The 22,062-nt window shown below is 31.0% G+C and overlaps 1 protein-coding gene across 5 annotated transcripts in view; it reads left to right on the top strand.

The window, feature by feature from the left end:
* The window catches only part of LOC143229179 (acetyl-CoA acetyltransferase, mitochondrial-like), a 69,217-nt gene that overhangs the window by 23,074 nt on the left and 24,081 nt on the right, over positions 1–22,062 (top strand). For all 5 annotated transcript variants that reach the window (XM_076461110.1, XM_076461112.1, XM_076461109.1 and 2 more), the window contains exons 4-9: positions 471–566; positions 879–979; positions 10,634–10,726; positions 10,964–11,014; positions 12,754–12,855; positions 18,242–18,386. In XM_076461110.1, the coding sequence (XP_076317225.1) occupies positions 471–566; positions 879–979; positions 10,634–10,726; positions 10,964–11,014; positions 12,754–12,855; positions 18,242–18,386 (588 nt within the window). The remainder of the gene's footprint in view (positions 1–470; positions 567–878; positions 980–10,633; positions 10,727–10,963; positions 11,015–12,753; positions 12,856–18,241; positions 18,387–22,062) is intronic.

The raw sequence follows: 22,062 nt of genomic DNA, 5'->3' as shown, positions 1-22,062 counted from the left end.
GTATGACCCTGGTCTACAAAGCAAACAAAAACATAAAATAACAACCAAACTATTATTAGTAAGTTACAACATAGTTTATAAACTTAGGCCTGAGTGTAGCATTCTTAGTTCTGCTTGTAATGTTATTAAATGATGTACTTGGCTTGTAAGAACTGTTATTGCTGAAAACTACATCTCATAGATTGTTCTGACATGGCTTTTGTAAATTAATGTGAACTTGTATGTATTTTAAAATTTTATTTGTTACATTATTTGGTTAAACAGATTTTTTAAAATAATATTTTGTGTAAATGCAATGTAAAATTTTTCATCAGTAAAAGTTTCCATTGAGCAACAACCAGTGTCCAACACTTATTTCTAGTCCTGCAATATTTAATGTATGTATGATTGCCAAGTTATCTGTTTTATTTTCAATTTTGTTTTAGGCAAAATATTTGAATAATTTTTATAGAAGAAAATAACCATTTCAGGTATTTCTAAAGAAGCTGTACAAGAGGTATACATGGGTTGTGTTTATCAATCTGGTCTAGGACAAAATCCAGCTAAACAGGCTGCACTAGGAGCAGGTGAGTAAGTTGATGTTAAAATACTATTTTATAAGCAAGGCCAAAAATGAAAGATAATAGAAATCTGGAAAATAATGTACTTTACAGTTTCATAATGATTACATTAATATTTTATTTTTAGGTAGTATTACTTTTAAGTAATCCATGGTCATCTGTTATTTACTAACATAATACTTCCAGTTAAAGTTAATATTAACTATATACAATAGTGAATGTGTGAGATAAAACTTTGAATTTGCATTTTATTATGCTTTCAAAATGAGACATACAAATATTAAATTTTACATTGAAATCTTTCAACTTTGTTACCAGGCCTCTCAGTAACAACACCTTGTTCAACAATTAACAAACTTTGTTCTTCTGGTATGAAGGCTGTTGCATTAGCAGCTCAGAATCTCTTGTTAGGTCAACAGGTAAGGAGGATGTGCTTTTTTTTTGTATATTTTCCACTTAGTGATTCTTTTTATATTTCACAATTCCACTACACACACAATTTATGGGAAAATTTTTCAACCTGTCATATAGAATGCACGTTTTCTTTGTTCAGCAATTTTTGTCCAACATCACATGGTATTCACAGATTAGATTACAGGGGACATTATTAAATGTGTATAAGTTGGACAATCTCTGTCTTATACGTTGTTCCACAGCTTGGCAATTAGTTTGTTTTGAAATTTGATTAGTATCTCCAGCTAAATGTATATTTTACTATATTCTTGGTTAATGTCTGTGAAATCATTGAATACATCATCAATCATATTTTCTGTCTTCCCAGTCCAAGTTGTGGAGGGAGGACATGGTCTAATCCATAACATAAACTTAGACTGCCTTCATTAGTTCTATACTTTTAAAGTATAAGGATGTAAATAGGTAAATGTCATGCCAGAATGGTGTACATGACTTTATTAGCTTCACTTTCATAATGTATCCCTTTGTGAGGTGGAATCCTTTCATCTCCATTTTTGTCCATGGAGAGGTATATAATTTCATATATACCTACATTCACTACATAGTAAGCATAGTGTTATCAGCTAGTAGTGCATCTCAATTAGTAATTATCCTTGAAATTATTAGTTCTTGTAAATTTCAACCTTTTTGTGTAACTGCACTACTTTATCTGTACATGACTTTATTGGCTTCACTTTCATAATGTATCCCTTTGTGGGATGGAATCCTTTCATCTCCACTATATCATTTTTGTCCATGGAGGGGTATATAATTTCATATATATCTACATTCACTACATAGTAAGCATAGTGTTATCAGTTAGTAGTGCATCCCAATTAGTAATTATCCTTGAAATTATTAGTTCTTGTAAATTTCAGCCTTTGTGTGTAACTGCACTACTTTATCTGTGGTTACTTATGAAACTGGGGGAATAATTTTTGGAATGTTAACATTCTATAACATAATTCTTATTCCTGAGAATTTTGCATAACTACATAATAATACTGGTATAGAATATACCTCTGAATTTCGATCACATACTGTGTACTTTTTAACGTATCTTCTATTGTAATTTGTAGATAAGTATCTTGAACATTTAAAACTGCTGTATAGGGTTTTTCACTTTCCACTCTTAAAGCTAGGGAATTATTCAGTGCTAAGGGCAAGGATATTCTCATTTTCAATTTGTACATCCTATCAGTATCTTTTAATGGTAACTCTGTAAACATCTTGAGTGTGTGTTTTACAACTGTTTGTCTTTATGTCTGCCCAGGTATAATACATGAAAATGATTGCTATGCATAAGCATTACAAATTGTGAATGTGGTGGTAATCTTCTTTCAGTTTCATGTAACACTTTTTTTTCTAGTTTAATAGGGATTAAGAAATACCAAATTAACTTTTTATCTGCTGTTACATTAACCCTATAAAACCTGTATTCTAAAATTAGAATACATTTTAACTTTAAGTGGGTTTCTCATCATCATCAGTTACCTATAAAACTTAGCACACTCTGTGAATTTTGTTCTGCATTTGTCACAGAGTTGCTGAGTTACTTTCAAAATTTAATTAACCTGCTTTACTATCAATGCATTCTAATGAAATTAACGTCATCAAGTATATTAGAATTCACAGTTTTATATTATCCAAGTTGTTATTCCTTTATTTTGAAAGAAACCTTTAAAACAAACAAGTGAAACTTCAGTTTTCTTGTCATGTGATGTGCATGTTGTTAACAGTGTCTTAGTGTTAGTTTCTTCTAATTCAGCTCTAGTGTCTTGTGTATGTATAAATTTTTGCCCATACAATCAAACTATCTATGTGTATGTAGCTTTATTACCTCTAACCATTTCAAATTCCAAGCAAGACATGGTAAATTTTTTCCCCACCAATAGAAGCCATGCTCACTTCCCAAATTAGAAAAGATTGTTACTTGGCAACAAATTAAGTTTGAATGACATGTTTTATGACCATTAAAAAGAGCAGTTTTCACTTTATTATATCTGAAAGTTATCTTCAAACTGAAGTTGTTTGTCTCTTTACAACAAAATAGAACAGGTGCTATATCCACTGTTGAAGATTGGCTTATCTAGCACTTGGATAGTTTTTCTCTCCTTGTACATAGTAGTTTGAGAGACAGTTAATTTGAATTTAGGTTTTGTATTATTTGTGTTTTAAAATTCTTATCTGAAATTTTTAATGATTTTAAGTGAATAAATTTTTACCTTGGTCCTCAAGTATAAGAACACAAAGTGAGTACAAACTGCTTTATTGAAGGTAAACTGGTATGTTTGCCAATGATACCATTATACTGCATATATTGTATTGCCTCCTTTTGTGATTTTGAAACCAAATTTATGGAATGAACTTTCACTATGTTCAAATATTTGTTTACATAAAGCTGTTAGTTGCTGTTTTGTTTGTTTGTTTCTCTGTAGTGAGTAATTTAAATACTGACCCATTCATTTGAGGGTTACAATACATACCATACTTACCTCGCACCTCATTTATAATAATTACTCAACTGCCAGTGTATCTTCCTTTGCCCATCTAAACATTGTTCTGATTTTTTTCTTGCTTGCTTAATTACCCTTGGTAATATTTGTGTCATGACACTCTCCACCTCATCAGTGAACACTTTGTCTTGGTACTGTATATAAGCACCTTATTCAGATAATGTTACCACTTTTTCTTGAAAAAGTGTCACTAAAGGTTTACCAATATTTTAATTGTTTGGAGATACTTTGATCATTATCAGTGTTATCTTGTTGAATTTTAAAATTATGTTATAAGAAATGAAATTTAATTTTTAAAAATTGTGATTGGCAAGCCAATTTATGGCATAAATTCTACAATTATTATTTCTGGTACAGAGGCAAATCAAGTCTCTCGTGTCCCACCTCTGATATCTAGGGTTGCAGAACAGTTGGTTGACACTGTTGATGATCTTATTTGTAGTGAAATGAAGATATATGTTTGGATATGAGAATGCAATTGAGGGTAATCCTCAACATTCTGGAGAGAATTTAGATTCACTTTTTCTTGGATCTTCTTTTAGTCTGTTGGCATTTTAGTCCCACTCTGTGACAGTGGTGAATTTGAGTTCCAGGGTTCAATTCCCTCAGGTGGACATAGCAGATGGCCCAACATTGCTTTGCTGTAACAAAAAATTATCTCACAAAAGGTGGTTCAATTCAACAGTAAGCAACACAATCTTTAATGGAAAAAAAAGGGAGGACCTACTTTGAGATAAGCTGTCTTTGATTAGTTTTCTTCTATTGGTTCCTTGAGTGTGATGTTTTGGATTTTTTTTCCTGGTTACTTTTGAGCTTGCTACTTACTTGATGGCTGAAAGGTGTAGGAACAAATTTTTTGTTTTTCTATCCATCCACAGATTTTGTAGTTTATGCTGGAAGGTTTATTTCTCAGTAATGTGAAAGGACTGTTATGCCTTATCCAACATATTGTTGAATATTCATGATTTTAGCTACCACTGTCAGGAGGAAACATATTCTGACTCTCAGATAGTACTTGTGCTTCTTGAATTTAATGATTTAAAGGCAGAGTTTTTATTTAATATGAGTAAATCTATGTCCACTAATGGGACAAGGTAAGTCTATGGTCTCCAGCTCTAAAATATGCCATTTTGTTTTCCTTTCACATCACTCAATTGAAAGATTTTCACAATCACCAACTTCATCAGTGAAGAGCTGGTGTCCTTGTTAGCATGCCTGTTGATTCAATTTTTGGCTTATACATTTCTTCCTGTTGTTGTTGGAGTCTACAGGGAGTCATAGATTAGGCCCTCTTCATGGTTCCTGACCCACAGTATCAGCCTCTCAGTACACTCATACTCAGAATAGACTCTGTCTATGTTCACAGATCCTGCTGTTCGGTCCAGCCGTGAGTGGTGTATGTTAATACTGTATACCTTCAGGGTCTCTGGTAGCAGACCCAGGATTACTGCAGGTCCTTGAGTCAGGACTTGTCATTCAGCTCATATTTTAACCTCTATTATCTCTCCAAACTGTGGGATTTCTGTCTCATGCAGATTATTGGGACTTGGAAGTTAGTTCTAGGGCTATCAGAGTTTTGTTGGTCTGGGGATAGTGAGTGAGTTGTGCTAGTTCATCAAAGGGTTTTATTCCTAATGGCTGTACGGCTTATGCAAAGAGGAGATTGTGGTTCAGTCATCGATATTTCTTGTTTAAATCCATGCTTAGATTCTCCAAGATGCCAAGTTATTCATTCATCATTCTGAGTTGGTAATATTTACTGGTATTGTAGATGTCTACATTTTCTGTTGTTGGCTTCTCTTTGCACATTCCCTAAGTGGTGGAGTTTCACCGGTATCGGTTTTTGTTGCGTACAAAAGTCAGATACTGCTCTTCCAGGTATTTGCCTTCAAATATGCATCAGGTTCACATGAGTTCTGCCACATTGTGCAGATTTTCCTATAATTTCCATTCCATCTTGCTGTGTAAACACCATTCCATGAATGACTAGTTTTTGCTGGCACAATCTCATGAATTATAAGAACATCACATTCTGATTCTATGACCAAGAAATAACCAAGGCAGGATTCATTTTCAGGGATGAGACATGTATTCTTGCTCCAGTTGCATATGTCATCAGTCTGGGTATTTTTATTTTTCATCTTATCTCAGTTGGGCTTATTTGACTCCCATCTGGCTCAAAGGTATGGAATAAGATGTCAGACTCTTACTCACCCCTCATTTACCTATGACATGGATGGTTCTTTCTCTTCTAGGAATGTAGGTATCACTCAAAACCTTTATGCCTTTGGTACAAAAGCACAAGAGATATGTTTAATAGTCCTAGTGTGCTAACCAATTTTCATGAGAGTGCCATAGAACAACTAAAACAGTTGCTATTAAGCAACTGTTCCACAAAAGTGGTTGGTTGTGATTTGCTCATATGCTATTTGAACACGTTGTTGGTTTCTGTCTTTTTCTAGTATTAAAATATTTATTCTACCTTTATTCGTTTTTATAAATATATGCAGGTTTCACATAACACATTATTTAAAAGCCATAAAGTTGATATTTTTATTGTTTTTCCTTCATTTTTGATGTAGGTAGTACCTGTTACCACCTGAAGAGAACATTCTTAATATGGTATTTTGTCACAATGTCAACAGCTGTGTCCTTCATTAGTTGTTCATGTGATATATAGAGGTTATATATGCTCCATCTATGTTGTAATGAAAATGACCACTCATGTGAATAAGACATGTCACTCTGGGTGAGTGTTACATTTCTTGATAACTAGGGAACTTTGCATTTAGTCTGTCTGGTCTGGGTCTTCATTTGAAATTAGAAACACCTTTTATTATCTTAGTGGAAACAACTGTATATTAACAATAAAGTATAAATCTAAAAAACTTTTAAGATATATTTTAAATTACATTACACTTTTTATTTCAGAAACAAAGTAGTTATAACTTTATATAAAGAAATATTATTGATGTTATTTGTTTTTAGTATAGTTGTGAACTTTCTTAGTGAGTGCTTAATATATTTTTTCATTGGACATTTTATTGCAATAACTATAAAGCTAATAACAGTTAGTAATATTTGCAAGATATTTGAAATAACCATTCATTTGTGAAGTGTATTATATCTGAATTTATGTTGTGATTATACAGTTGTGGGTAAGCACACAAGCCAACAACTTACAGAAATTTACAATTGAGGGGGAAAAATATTCAGAGACTGATGTTCAAATAACAGGCAACACTTTAAAAAAGTATTTATGTTCATCTACATCTACAACACCATCATTATCTTGAAAACCTTCTACATTGAAAACATCAATTTCTGCATGAGCAATTGTTCATTGTTTAAACCTTCAACAAGATTTATTAAATCAGACACTATAGCAAACAAGATATCAATTATAATACATGAAATGCACTGAGACATAGCTAAGTTTAGATAATTTTGCTAAATATTTACTAAAACATCTCCTAACAGTGCTGTTCCTTCTTCAATGAAGATTATTAAATCTACAAGTTCCCTTTTTAACATCAGTTTATTCATACACATTATGTCCATTTGTTGATATGTTGTTAGACTAGAGAGGGTAGCATTGGATACTTACAAGGAGTTTATACAAAGAATGTTTGCTATGCTATATAACGTACCCACGTTCAGTCAGCAGTCAAATCGGGAAACCTAGAAAGAGGGTTCTTGTAGAACTTTGGATCAACAGAAGATAACTGATTTATGAGCCAAAAACATGATGTTTAGCTGAAATTTTCATGTGTTTAATTTTTCAATATGCACTGCATGGCTAAGTTGTTAGTTGGTCCTTCATCTAGTTGGTATAATTGTAACCTTTTAAGTGAAAGCCATAACCAAATTATAATTGGATAGTGTAAAATGTGATTAAACATCAGCCTTTCTCTTGTTATTTCTGAACAAAGTTCCATTGTTCATTTCTTTTACATGATTCAATTCCTTTAGTTTGGTGCTGGTAACACAAATATTCTTTACTTTTCTCTGTGCTACAATCATGTCTGTTTTATGTTAATAAGACAGATTGTTGTTTTCAACTCCATATGTAACAGCCCAGAATGTTACTTAATTCACCAAATTGTGTTTATTTTAACTTTCCTTATTTGCATACTTGTCCTTCATGGAGTTTCCATTACACATTCAATAGTGTGCATATTCTTTTTTCATTTGACATGTATGTGTGTCATACATGAATTTATGTCACTGGAATGGCAATAAGGGCAGCATGGATAGTAAAGTATTAGTCAACCATATAATCAATGAAATGGATATTATACAAATATTTATATGGACAGTCAGAATAAAATGTTGTTTGTGCATTACCTTCTTTAAAGATGGTTTTAGAGAACAGTAATAGTTGTAACTGGGTAGGTATGGCTCTTTTTCAACCTACATACCTGGATAAACATCTAACTAATTGGAAGGCTTTGGACATTGCATTTTTAAATTGGAGTTTTACTATTTCACACCAAGCTTTTAGCTGTTTTGGCTACTTTATTCTTTAACTAGCCACAGTATTATTGTAATGGGCTTAAGCTTCTCGTATCTTGTTCAGGCTGGCATGAAATCACATGTCATGTGTATTTGAGGAGTGTCTCGAATTGATATGAAACATCATGGATGTTTTTACTTAATTCCAGTTGACTTTGACTGTAGAAGAGGGCACTTTGTTGGCAGGACCCTCCAGTATGCTGATTTTTTTTTTTTTATTACTTTATTCAACTTGTAAATGCTGGTTTTGACCACTACCAATATCCTTTTTACAAGGCAAGAGACTTAAGAATAGAAACTCCAGTGAAATGAATGAGTTTTTTTTTTTTCTTATGATTGAATGCAATCCAGAAGTGATATATAAAAGTCTTATTTAAATACACATCTGCATATATCTTCACGCTGTTTATTGTGAAGGGTTTGCCTTTCTTTTGATATTTTTTTTCTTATATTTATTATAACTTTTGTGTTCACTTTGCTGAAAAGTTACTTTAATGTGTTTGAAACATTTTACTGTGAATTTTACAGGAATTTATTTAGCTTTCAAATAATATTGATTTTGTTTGTTAAAGGTTTGCTGTATAATATTATATTGACTTTGTATTGTTTCAGGTTAAACCATATTAAAGGGTTTTATGCATTGTGTTTTTTAATGTATTATTTATTATGGTTTTAAAGTGTAAAGGGCTTCATTTTGTATAATATGCTTTACTCATATCATTATTTGGTTAGATAATATTGCATGTGCTTTTAAAATATTTGGTTTTTGTCATTGAAATGTTGAAGGCTATTGTATTTTCTGTTAGGATAATCTTTGTTAAAGAGTTTATATTTTTGTTTTGTACTTTGGTATATTTCTGTATCCAAAAGTATTTCATTGTAATTATGGAATTCAGTTCTTTGTTAAAGGACTTTTTATTGTGATATGTCTAAATCCTTGTTTACCAGATGTGATGCCTGTATGGTATTTAAGTGTTTTCATGGGTGAAAAGAAGGTTAACACGCTTTTTGACCCAGGTGTGAATTTAAATTTCATTTATTTTAAATTTGCTCGCTTAAGGACAAGCCTTAAGGAAGGAAGGGAAGAAAGTATGGTGTGTGTGTTTGAAACTTGTATTTCTACCTTTTTGTATCGGTGGCGTGTTATTTTAAATCGATCATTTATTTGTATGTTCAGTTTCCACATAACACACGGTATAGAATGTCATAAAATTTATTTTGTTTTAACTGTCTTTGTTCCTTTATTTTCTGGAGATAACATCTGTGCTGCCCTTAGGTAAAATGGTTGTGATGCTGCACATTGTGCAATAATGTAAACAGCTGTGCCCTTCAATTGTAGATCAGAGGGTTTCTCAAGATTTTAAATTCCATTAAGTTTCAGTGTGATTGACCAATAGCTATATAGTTGACACATGCATCTTAAGAATATATGACTACAGAAGTGGTATACAAAACTATGATCTCATTGTTTGCATTACTCCCCCTTAAAGCCCTCAATTTTTATGCTAAGTTATAAGTTCTTTCTTTGTAAGCAGTAATGCTCTTCTAAAGCTTGACCTGTAACTAATTCATATTAAACATCTTTATAGAGATAAATGTGTAGTAAATGAGTTATATTTTGTCTTGTACACACATTATTTTGCTTGCTTTTCTGTGACTGTATATTTTTTCTTTGTGTTTTTATATATTTAAGTCCAGTTTCCCTATCATTCTTTTATTTTTTCTCAAACTTAGTAAGAACAAATGAACTCAGAATTACTTTATTATAAAGCATCTTGAATCTTCCATTATTAAAGAGGCCCACTGCTGTAAGATTAACTCAGCATTACATAAATTATACCATTTATATAATTTTAAACTAAGTAAGTAGTTACATATATACAAAACGTAAATTAATTTTTGATTGATCAACAATAAATATGTTTGCTTCACAATTATGTGTGTGTGTGTGTGTGTATATATATATATATAAAACAATAAGAAATGTAACAAAAATATTTGACAACTATTTTTTCTGTGACCTGTGTTTGTGTGTGTGTATGTCTGTATACATATTCACAGATTTTAAAATCAATTCAAATATGAATGAAGTGACTTGTCATCTTGAAAATTTAGCTCAATAAAAATTCTAAAAGAACAGGAATGAAAAATCCAATGTCAGAAAGATTGATTATCAACAGTTAGGAGGTTAAGCTAGTCATTGACATAGGTTTTAAGAAATATGTTTAGAAATTTAATGCAATAACTTTCCCAAAAATACTAAATCTAAAGCATTGATTATATAATATTTACATAAGCTTGGATTTTAAGTTGAATTTGAAAATATGTTATAATTAGATTAATAAAATATATATTATTGTTGAAGTCTCATCTGTAATATAAATATAGTTTTGTGACATTTTATATTGTTCAATCTCTTATGATTTCCCATTTTTTAATTCTTTGTTACATGTAATATGAATCTAGCATATCTTAAACTTGGCTTTACAGAAAAAGAAGAAATATAACAATAGCAATTGAATGAGAAAATGGTTTAATTACTTGCAAACTGTAGTAGGATGATATTAAAAGTTGTAGTTGTCTATTTAGGATGTTATGGTAGCAGGAGGAATGGAAAGCATGTCTAATGTACCTTACTATCTTCCACGTGGAGAGACACCTTTTGGAACTATTTCGTTGATTGTAAGTTGTTTTTTTAATGTAGTGATGGCTGTATAGCTTGAAACTAAAAAAAAAATTATTATTTGTGAAAGTCAGACAGAACAGCTTAGCACATTTGATTTAGATTAAGACTATATCTTTTGTATATTGTGTTTTAAATAGCACTTTTTTCGTTGTTTGAGTAACAGATTATGTATTTGAATATATGAAATTAATTATCTCAATAAATATGCAAACTTTTGCATTTTTATAACTTAGGATGGATGTCAGTATGATGGGCTAACTGATGCTTACAGTAATTTGTTAATGGTAAGTAACAAAGAAACCTTCACATACTTTATCTTCTGAACAAAAACAATAGCAGATTTGTATGTATTAATTTTTAACCTTTGTTTGTGAGTGATATGGTTTAATGTTCTAATTTTTATGATACAGCATTTGCTTCATGAATAATATAAGTGTATAATAAAGAAAAAGTAATTGATTAATTTTTAATATCATTTATTTTGTCTATTTTAACCTCCTGATTTTACAGATATCTCTGTTTTCTGTTGTATATTGGCATTATAGCCAAAACATATTACTAAACACAAGAAAACCCAACTGAAAAAACAATGCATTCTTATCATTGTAAATAAAAATGTCAGAACAGTATTAAAATCAATGTAATGTCAAATACTTGCAAAGTGAATAAGATTAATTTAGAAAAGGAGCACAACCTTGAAAAGAGAGACTAAATGTTTTGGTTGCATTCTATATCATCAACATCATGTATTATTCCAAAACATTTAGTCTCTCTTTTTTTTTTTTTTAAGGGCTGTGGTCTTTTTTTTTTTTTTAATAAATCTTGTTTACTGTGCAACTACCTAATGGTATATTATTTTTAATATTCATTTGCACAAATGTACAGTGTATTAAATTATCTATGAAATTATTAAAAACACTGTAACCTGAATGATTTCAAAAGGTGGACTTTTCTTTTTTTTCAGAAGTAGACTAGGAGTAGTGGTGTAATGCGTGTTATATAACGTGTGTTGAGTGACATCTTGAAGGTGTTTTGGGCATTCAGAAAGTGTTCTTGCATATTTTGCAAGGTACTGTTGTTGAATGTGTCTCAGTCCAATGCAGCTGGAAACAAGAACAAAATGTAAAAAGGTGTTAGAAGTGTTTTTCTTTACAAATGGTCAAAAAAAACTATACTGAAGTGTATTTAGTGTTAAACATATCAGTTTTACAAATAGGCATAGAAAATTATCATGAATAAATAGTATTAGAAACATTTAAGGGTAAATATTGAGAAACCACACTACTTGAAAAAAATAAATAAATAAAAATTATTTTTGCATAAAAAATGGTGAATTATACTCATCACAGAATGTTTGTTATCCATGTAATGAAGCATGATGTTAAGTCTGCAAATTCATAAAAAACACTAACTCTCTTTTTCCTTCTGACAAGCACAACCATATAAACTTTAAAACTTCTGAAGAAATTACTTGCACAAAACAAAATACCATTTATCTTGCATAGTGTAAATATTTGATCACTAGTTCTTGGAAAATGTTTCAATAACCATAAGTCATCTGTTAGCACCAAAATAAGAACTCCTGATCCTTTTATTAACAATGTTAATCCAATTGGCATTGAAAATGAGTTTAAAACTAAAGCTGATACAGAGATAAAAGAAGTTTATTTGGACTGCTAATCTAAATACTGTTCAATCAAGTTTAATAAATCAAGATCCTGGTATCAGTAATCTCTGGCTATTGGTTTGTTCTCTAAGACATTTGTTCTTCATGATATCACTCAAATCCTGTATATATCACTTGTTCAGTTATGCTACCATTCCCAGTTTACTCCCCTAAAAATGAAAGAGCTTGGGTTATATAATTTTTATTATTTTATATTGAGACTTCTCGAACCTACGTGTTTTTCTGAATTCATTAGCTTTGTTCATTAATAGCCTAATTTCTCAGTTCTGAACTGGCTTGCTTTCATGTAAACTAAATTCGTGTTTAGGATAAATACAGTAGTTAAACTGTTTCTAGGGTTCATGTGCAGATAAGACAGCAGAAAAATACAGTATTGGTAGAAAAGAACAAGATAGTTTTGCAGTATCCAGCTATCAAAAATCTGCTGCTGCAGCTGAGGTAAATATTGTAAAATTATCAAAGTATGATAAAATTCCATAATGTGGGAAGACAGATATTTTTGTTTTCACTGTTCAGTTTTCTATATAATATCAATTTTGTTTTGTCTAATGAGTTATTTGGATAGTTGTGGTAATCATCGTGTTGCTTTTGCTTATTTTATGCTTTATCATGGATTTTAAAATAAGCCTTCTAATGTAATTTTAGAATATTATTAGAAATTAAAGGAATTTTTACATTTTTAATGATATTTTTACTGCTTTTTCATTTCAAATTGGATGAATCGTTGAAAATGTGTGTCTTTTCAGCTACTGTTAGATCTCAGGTTTTTCTTCACTTTGTGGTGATGTTTAGATTATAACATGAAATGTGTTTCATCATAATGGATAATCATTTGAGAAGTGCATTTTCAAGCTGTATTAATTTTTGTCAATCTGAATAATTTTATCCAAAGAGCTTTATCTATGATACCAAATACCTGTCTTTTTTTTTACATATAGAAAAATATTTGTCAGTTGAAGATTATAAAAGTATGAAAATAAGATAGTAAAAAGCTAAGCAGAAGCACATTTCTTTCATAGGAACTGTTATAACAGCTTCAGTGAGAGATTATCTCCATAAAAAATAAATATAAATATTAAAGTATAATTCTGGTTTCTTGAAGCAAAATTGAGAAATAAACACATCAAAGAGAAATGCAATAAATATAACTGACGACAGTGATGATTATACAAATTGAGTTATGATGGTGTAGTTCATATAAGTAAAAATTATAAATGTAATAAAAAATTGAAAGTCATAAATATGGTTTGTAGATCTCTCAATTTGTAGTAACAAAGCTAAAAAATTATATAAAGGTTGAAAATAGAAACATAATTAAAAAGAAAAACATTTAAAAATATACTGTGAATATTTATCTCTATAGAGGAGGGCTTTGAATTATGTCAAACAAAAACTTCCATATCTTTACCAAATGTATTTTAATCTACAGTTTACACTCTAGTTTCTTAGAAACTCTTGATTAAAAACACCAAAAAGGTTTCCACTTTAATGCCCATAAGAGTACATTTTTTAATTGCGTAAGTTCTTCTCCACTGTAAGTCAAATAACTGTTTTCTAAGATCAGCATAATACAACCTAAAAATAGATCTGAGAAGGTAATTAAATAATACTCTATCACCTACAAATCAGTATTGTATTCCATATTTGTACATAGAGTGAATACCTCAGAAGAAACCAAAATTAAAATCTAGTTCACCTTTACCTATAGGTTTCAAGACAGCTAGCTACATCTAAGTTGCAGCAATTAGGGTGGCAAAAGATTGAGTAGGAATGCCTCTCAGGTTAAAATGGCAGCCAAACCTTGATCTAATTGGATTTATAGGCAAGTGTGTAAGTCTCGCAATTGCCAGTCAATGCTGAAACCAGACTTGTTTTGATATTCACAAAACAACACAATAAAGCGTCAGTCTGTCTCTCAGAGTTTTATTATGTTAAACAAACAAGCCCACATCTTACTTTCTTGTCAGTATGTTTAAGCTGTTTGGAGTTGTATATTTTTAACCTGACCATTTATGTTTATGTACTTATGCTTAATCTTTTCATCATACATAGATCAGAGTGTGCATGTCACAACCTTTTACAGAGTTACGTTGAAAATGTCATTAAACTACTTTATCAACGTATGTGGATCAAATTGACATGAAAACATGATTAATAAATCAAATTATCATATAAGTTTTAAATTCTCACAAAATAGCTTTTATCAGTTAGCACTGCTTTCTCTCAGTAGAAATTGTCAATGCTTGCAACTAATCTTCCACCTTTGGTTTTGCATATTTATATGTAAATGTATGGATTGACCCCATATCAAAAGAGAATGAGTATGAGACCACTTGGCTGTGCCTGCAACTTAAGGGTTGGCATTTAACTGATTTCATCATTGTCTACTAAATTGATTTTAGTGATGTTAATCTTACTCATGTCTTGCATGCTGTTAGCAGCTGGTCTGGTCACAAACTAGTCAGAAGCTCCATGAAGTTCTCATTCAAGCCTTTGAAGCAAAGACACAAATCTAAGTCTGAAAAAGCTAGACATTTCTAAATTAAATTTTCCTTACATTGTTCACAGCATAAAAGAGAAACTTAATATAGCACTTTACTCACTACTTGAAGTTGATGCTAGTACTTGCAAGGAGTGGTCAAATCTGAATTATATTGACTATAAGTGTGCTCATGAGGTCATTACCAGAGAAATCCCTAAAATTAGCTCAAGAATGATGAAAAAGCTACCTTACTTCTAAATAACTAATATTCTCTATGCACCTCACACAGATAACTGACCATAACTCAAATATTAAGAAATCAGCCTACAGTCCTGTTAAGCAAAAAACTCCACAGCACAAAAGAGAAATAGTAGACTGACTTGGCTATTGCATTATAGGCAGCTACCAACAAGCATTGTGTGGAGAAATTCTGCAAAAGTGGCATTGGGCTGAGCACCTCAACAGTGTGCTAAACAGACTGTCCACCTTTGTTGACTCCATTCGAGTCAAGATACCACGCTGATGCCATTTCTGTTGAAATTTGCAAAGCTGGGCTCTAGCTCTAATCCAGTCCTTGCATCACCTCTTCAGCCAAATTTGAAAAAAAGAAATCTGTTCATCAGGAATTCAGAGGTTCCTGCATTGTTTGCTTTTATAAAAGTAAGAGTAACAGATCTAACTGTGACATCCATCATGGATTATTACTCCTATTGCTTGCCAGCAATAGAGGTATTCAAAATATTGCTCTTGTTGAATGGCATAGAACAGCAGGTAATTAGAACAAAAGGAATTCAACATGTTTTGCAGAAATTATATGAATAACAACTTTTTCAAATTTCTGTTTGAATATAGGAAACAGAAAATGCATAGTTTGCTTATATTTTCCAAAATCACTGTGTATACAAAGTATTCTTTTCTTACAGTTGAATTTGAACAACATTTCTAAAGAAAGCCAGACCCCTCCATCATTAGAAATAAATCCCTTTTATTTTCTACCAGTCATTTATTTTGCTTAACATCCTGACTATTAATGTATGTATTTTAATAGTTTCCCTTTAATTTTAATTTTGTTTTAGTTTTTAGTTACACACTATTTAGTTGTTGGGTTGTATGGCAACATCAACTATACAGTGTATTTAGAACTACTTGATACCTTTAGGTCTGTTTAAGCAGAGACAACAAAGCAGTTTCATAGTTTGTAATTTTTCAGTTTCACATTTAACTACATATATCTTATACTTGTATGTATATCTGTGTTTTTAAGCATGTATAATCATTAAAAATTTCATTTAAAGGTTTGTTTTTGCTGGGTTTAATTTTTTGAGTCAAATTATTATACTACAAATGTGACATTAAAAGAGACTTATAATTCTCTTTCTCACTTAATGAGTTGTAAGGGGCTGAATTTAAGATATATATTTTTTTAATCTGTACACATCAAAAGTGTGTTATCTATAAATGTAAAAATAAAAAGTTATACAATCATGTGATTACTCATTTTTCATCAGTTCTTGAAATTGCAAATTAATAGCATCGTAGTACATACTCATAAAAAAAAAAGAAGATAAAAACAGTTATCTCAGGTAATGGTAATCATATTAATCTTACAAAAGCTTGATAAAATAATACTAAGATAATTGAAACAAATAGTGTCATAAGAAAAATTAAATGATAAACACCTTAAGAGAAACTTAAAACTTCCAATTGGATGTCCTTCAAATCACAAAATAATAAATGTCTCTTTCTCCAGTTTTATTTTATTAATGTTTTGTTGTTTGTTACGTTAAAATTTCCTGCCTTTTTTAATTCTACAAGCTTAATTAAACTAAATATATCAAATGTTTATAGTTATAGTTTTTTTTATGTTAATACAACAAGAACTTAGATTATTTCAAAATAAAATTATAGTTAAAAGGCAACAGTTTCTGAACCTAAATTATGTTTTATTCTCCTAAAATTCTTTTAAGTTAAAATTTACTTCATTTTTGAGAGTAAAGGTAAAATATCTACAATCTACACCTATGCTTCATGTATGTCAGTAAAAAAATATAATAGGAACATATTAATCTAAAAACGATAAAATTAACTGTTTTTACCTTTTTTTTCTCTGTCATATTACTAGGGTTGCAGCATCACTAACATTCCAACATAGACATACATACATGTTCATAAATAATTTAGTTGAAACTCTTACCTGAAACCTATACATTGACTTAGTAGTTTGTATCATTTAATATATTTTGTTTTTTAGTGAATTTAATTTAGGTGAATTGCTTTTCATATTATTTCTGTTGGCAAGATATCTTTGTTCTTGTTACAACTTTCTGAAAGCAAAATGCATAGGATTGATGATACTAAATAGGAAGAAAAATATACAAGATGAAAGGTCGGTCCAAAATTTACTTAAGTAGCTGTTTATGGTAATCACAAAGGCTTCTCAAATATTAATTATTTTTACATTGTATTTTGTGATTGTAATATAGATTATAAGTAAGTAATGAGCAGATCTTTATCATGTATCCTTCTAACCTGTAACTTATTTGTATATTATAAGACATTTTGATTTTTTAAAACGTGTTTTCAAGTAAGACATTCTTTGTAATTTCTGTTAAGTTTACCTTGAGGTCTTAGCATGCACAAGAAGAACTGATCCAGGGTAATCTCAGTTTTATCATGAAACTGTTGTATTATCTGCCAAAATGATTCTTGGTATAGGCTACTTTATGACTCGCATGAAGTAGGAATATTACTGAAATTGTAGAACATTATGTGCAGTTGGTTTGCTGTGGAGAGTAGTGTGAATTGTTAGAGTGGCTGTAAAGTGTTATATTACTTCATTTAAAGTACTTTGTAAATAATATGTTGGATGACTATGCAGTGAAACTCTGTATTTGTAATTTAACACTTTATTCATTAAGTCCATGTTTAAGTTATTTATAGTTTTCATATATTTAAAATGGCCTACTTTATTTTTTTATTACAGTTTATTTTATAATAATTTTCTCTGAGGTTCTCTGATAACCGTCTTTGGTTTGTCTATCATTGTTTTCTGTGCAATTTCAACTGAGTTTTATATAGTTTTTAATGTTGATGTGTATGTTATGTTAAGACCATGATATCAAGTAATTTTACAGATGGTTTTTATGTTTTCTGTATACTTTATTTGCACCTCTCATTCAGTTGCTTTGCTTGTTCAATGTTAGGATGCATTAACTTATAAGTATCAAAAAATAGTTTAAAATTTTAAATGGAATGAACTCCAATCAGTTATTTTCTTATGTTTAAAATATAAAAAATTATAAAGTACAAAAACCTTTTAAACATTATTTTTTTGAAAATTAGCGAGGGATTTTTGGAAAAGAAATAGTACCTGTTACAATTCCTGGAAAAAAGGGCAGGTCAGATACAGTTATGAATAAAGATGAAGAATATTCAAAGGTCATCTATGAAAAACTTCCCAAACTTTCACCAGCATTTGAAAAAAATGGTAAGTGCTCAAAGATGTAATGCACTATAGATGTTATGAGCTGTACATGATTGACATGTTTATTTATGTTTCTCTTTTCTAAGTTATTGATAGCTGTATTACATAACATGTTATCTTACATGATGCTGCAAATAGTAATGTCTGCCTCATATATTTCTACTAGTACCAGATTTAAGGGTACTTAATAGGTCTGCTTTAAACATGTTTGTTTTTTTCAAGAAAAAAAAAGAAATAGAAAATCATAAACTAATATTTAGCAATGATAAAAAGTAATAATATCTCAAATCAAGTTCTTACATCTATGGTAAATATTTATAGCAAAACTTTCATGTATTCTTGGAACTGTCTTCAGCAATCTTGTACATACAGTCTACAAAAAATAGTTTTAAAAAATGCTATTGGAAATGTGCATGAACAAATGTAATACATCACCTGTACTTATAACAGTAAGATTGTAACAGTTGTATTACACAGAAATACAATACTGAGAAATGTTTATAATTTATTTTAATAGTATTGTATACTGACAAAGAAATCAATTTTGATGAAAGCTTGCTAAATAAACATATAAGGTGAAACCAAAACTGATTGACTTTTTTCATCACAAACAGAATATTTGGTAACATTTTATGATATAGGAATGGACCTGATTAAATTTACCAAACTTTAAAGCTCAATTTTGGTTTCATAGTGTCTTTTCCTAAACCATTAGAAAGGTGTCAAAAGTCAAAAGAACAGGAATAAAGAAAACTTAAAAATTTCAACTCTTAAGAAATAAATATTTTTCATAACCAGTAAGTAAAAGTATTAGTATGTTGGTTAACATCACTGAGATAAATTGTTGTACTAAGCTGTAACCATGGAAACAATAAGCTGGTGTTAGTAGCTAAAATCAGTAACAAGTATTTTCTGAATAATTCTGTAATGTGTACTAAAAAAAACTCTATGTTCATATAATAATATTTCTGATGTAACCCAGCCTTGTGAAGCCATTACAAACACACAATACACTAAGCAAGTTTTCTGGTTATATGAGAGAATGCCAATCAAAATAACTAACCATTGCACATAACCTAATTAGTCTTTTCTGTGGTAAAGAAGACATGAAAAATGTGTTTTTCTCAGACCCATTTTTATGGAAAATTACCTAAATCTTGATTTAGATTTCACTTCAGATGACTTTGTTATTCCCTATGCTAAATAGTATCTATTTACCAACCACAACAAAACTTATCATTTGGTTTGGATTAAAGGAGCTCAAATCTCAAAAAATTTGATCAAGATAATTAAGATAACTTACAAGTTATCAAGTTTACACACAAATGGTTTATCACTTGAAGTACAAATCAAAGAAGAAAAAGTGTTTTTTGAGACTGTTGAATTTTATATGTTCATCCTGGTCATAGGGATAGAGTTGGTGAGGCAATGATAGATATTTTTTCAACTGAAAGAAGACCTTTAATTAAAAAAAAAGTTCCAAAACAAACCTTCTATCTGCTAACAATGTAGCTATTGTTCAGTGACAACTTTCCTGTCTAAGCATTGGTCTCTCATGCTCTATTCTTTTATACTTCACTTAAATACTTAAATGACCTTGGTAATATCTAATTTACAAATTGCTCCACCCTTGTCAATGCACCCTCTATCTTGGTACTGTATATAAATGCCTCACTTTGATAATGTAATCATTTTTTTCTCAACAAAGTGTTGGTCATAATTTTTCATAATGAAGTGTTATGTGTTGTCTCATTATTGATTGCAATTTTTGCACCTCCTTGTAGATTTCAGTCTAATTATAATTTACAAAAAACAAACCAGATTTAAGCATGATATTTTCGGGTATGAATTCCTGTATTACTGTTGTCAGTAAGTCGGGATAATCAGACCTCTCCTACTCCTCCTTGTTATGTAGCATCTTTCTGCAGTTGGGAGGGATCACTTTTAATTGGGGCTGTCCATGTTTTTTATATATTGAAAGATGAAGAAATTCATTTGGCCTGGGATGTTTTCTCAGAAGTTGACTTTTTTTTGCTGTTGTTGATCTTTGGGAGAATTTAGAGTCTATTTTCTGATACCTTTCTTCACTAAGTAGGCTTCTTAAGAGTCCAGGTTGAATCTACCTTCTACCCCTCTTCTTCAATTAATCATTTGTATATGCGAGATTTTGAGGCTTTTCTTTGTTCACTTTGAGTCTGCTCCTCCCTTGCTCCACTTTACTTCCTTTTGTGGTGATCATCTTGAGTTTTCATTGAGAACTTTCAGTTTCTCTTAATTTTCCCACTTGCTTAGAGGTGGATTCCCCGATATTCATTTTGCATATTTTGGTCTTTACTGGTGAGATATATTCCAAGTTAAATTTCACTTGATTCAGCACATTTGTCTTTTGCTGGTCATTTCACTTGTTCACTGAAGAACATTTTACAGACCCTTCTGCAGAAATCTCCCAATGTGTTTCTCTCGCATCCTTTGTATGATCAGGCTGTTTTCTTTTGGGAGTTTTCCCCTACCCCATGACCATTTTTAAAAACAGCTGTCAGATATGTTAAGGAGGAATGGGTACTTTTTGTTACAGTTGTGTCTCCTTATTTTTCATGGTCCCTTATATCTTGTTTTTACTGGTTCCCACTTTGTGATGAGTGCTGCTTGGATAAGTGTTTTTTTCTTATTCCATTTCCACACTAGCAGCCAGTTTGATTCTTCTTACTGCTGGTTGCACTATACTCTATAGAAATGAGGTGTTCCATAAGACTGTCTAATCACTTACAAGATGGTATTACCATATTATTATGGACTGCCATTCATGAACTGCTATGAGTAAAAGCGAAAGGGGAATTATGCCTCTACCTGCTGGTCATGAGATTGAACAAATTGAGGTTGGTTTGCTTTTAAAAATTTAGGGAACTTGGTTTGCCTATTGCAGTGTTTCTCAGGACTTTCCAATATGCATTACCCCTCACCCCTCCCAGATTCTACTAGTGGAGCTATGGAGTTCTTACTATGCCTAGTTTCCAGTCACTGGGATGGTGGACAAAGGCTTCTCCTCTAGAATATTTTTACACTCTTTGAGAAGAGGGTGAAGTTGGTGGCCCTCCTATTCAGGTCTCTGGATGTTTTCCCAGATGTCAGGAGGAGTGGCACCAGTCTCTGCTAAAGTCCTCTCATAATTCCGGCTTAGATTTAACACTATCCTGGTGGGATGTGCATGGCCCTTCTCTTTTATCAGTGTTGTTTTTGTACATTGTTCATGGAAAAACATCCACTATCTCCTCATAATTTCAAACAAGAAGTGGTCCCATCCTAGGCCCATGGTTGAGTAAAGGTTCCAAATCCATTCCATAATTCTAGGGGTAAGTGGAATACTCCTTGCCTACTTGGTTGAGGAGTGAGGATGAATCTCCATAATTCCAAACCAGGTGAGTTCTATAATACAGGATATGATGTTGTATTATTTTAACTTCTGTCTTTTTGAGACATACACAATATCATCATTTTGAGTCTGCTGACTTTTGGGCTTCTTTAGGTGGAAGAAAAAGTTTGTCCACTTTAGTGTTGCCAGCTTTCTCATTGTAATTCATGTGGTGCTAAATGCTACACTCTGTGGTTACAGTGTGGGATCCAGTTGAAAGTGTATATATATGACATCACTAACATGGGATATATAGACCAAGACCTTTTA

The sequence above is a fragment of the Tachypleus tridentatus genome, chromosome 10, assembly GCF_004210375.1.
Source record: "Tachypleus tridentatus isolate NWPU-2018 chromosome 10, ASM421037v1, whole genome shotgun sequence".
NCBI lineage: Eukaryota > Metazoa > Arthropoda > Merostomata > Xiphosura > Limulidae > Tachypleus > Tachypleus tridentatus.
The sequence above is the reverse complement of the archived record's forward strand: the minus strand, read 5'-3'. Positions and strand labels throughout refer to the sequence as shown.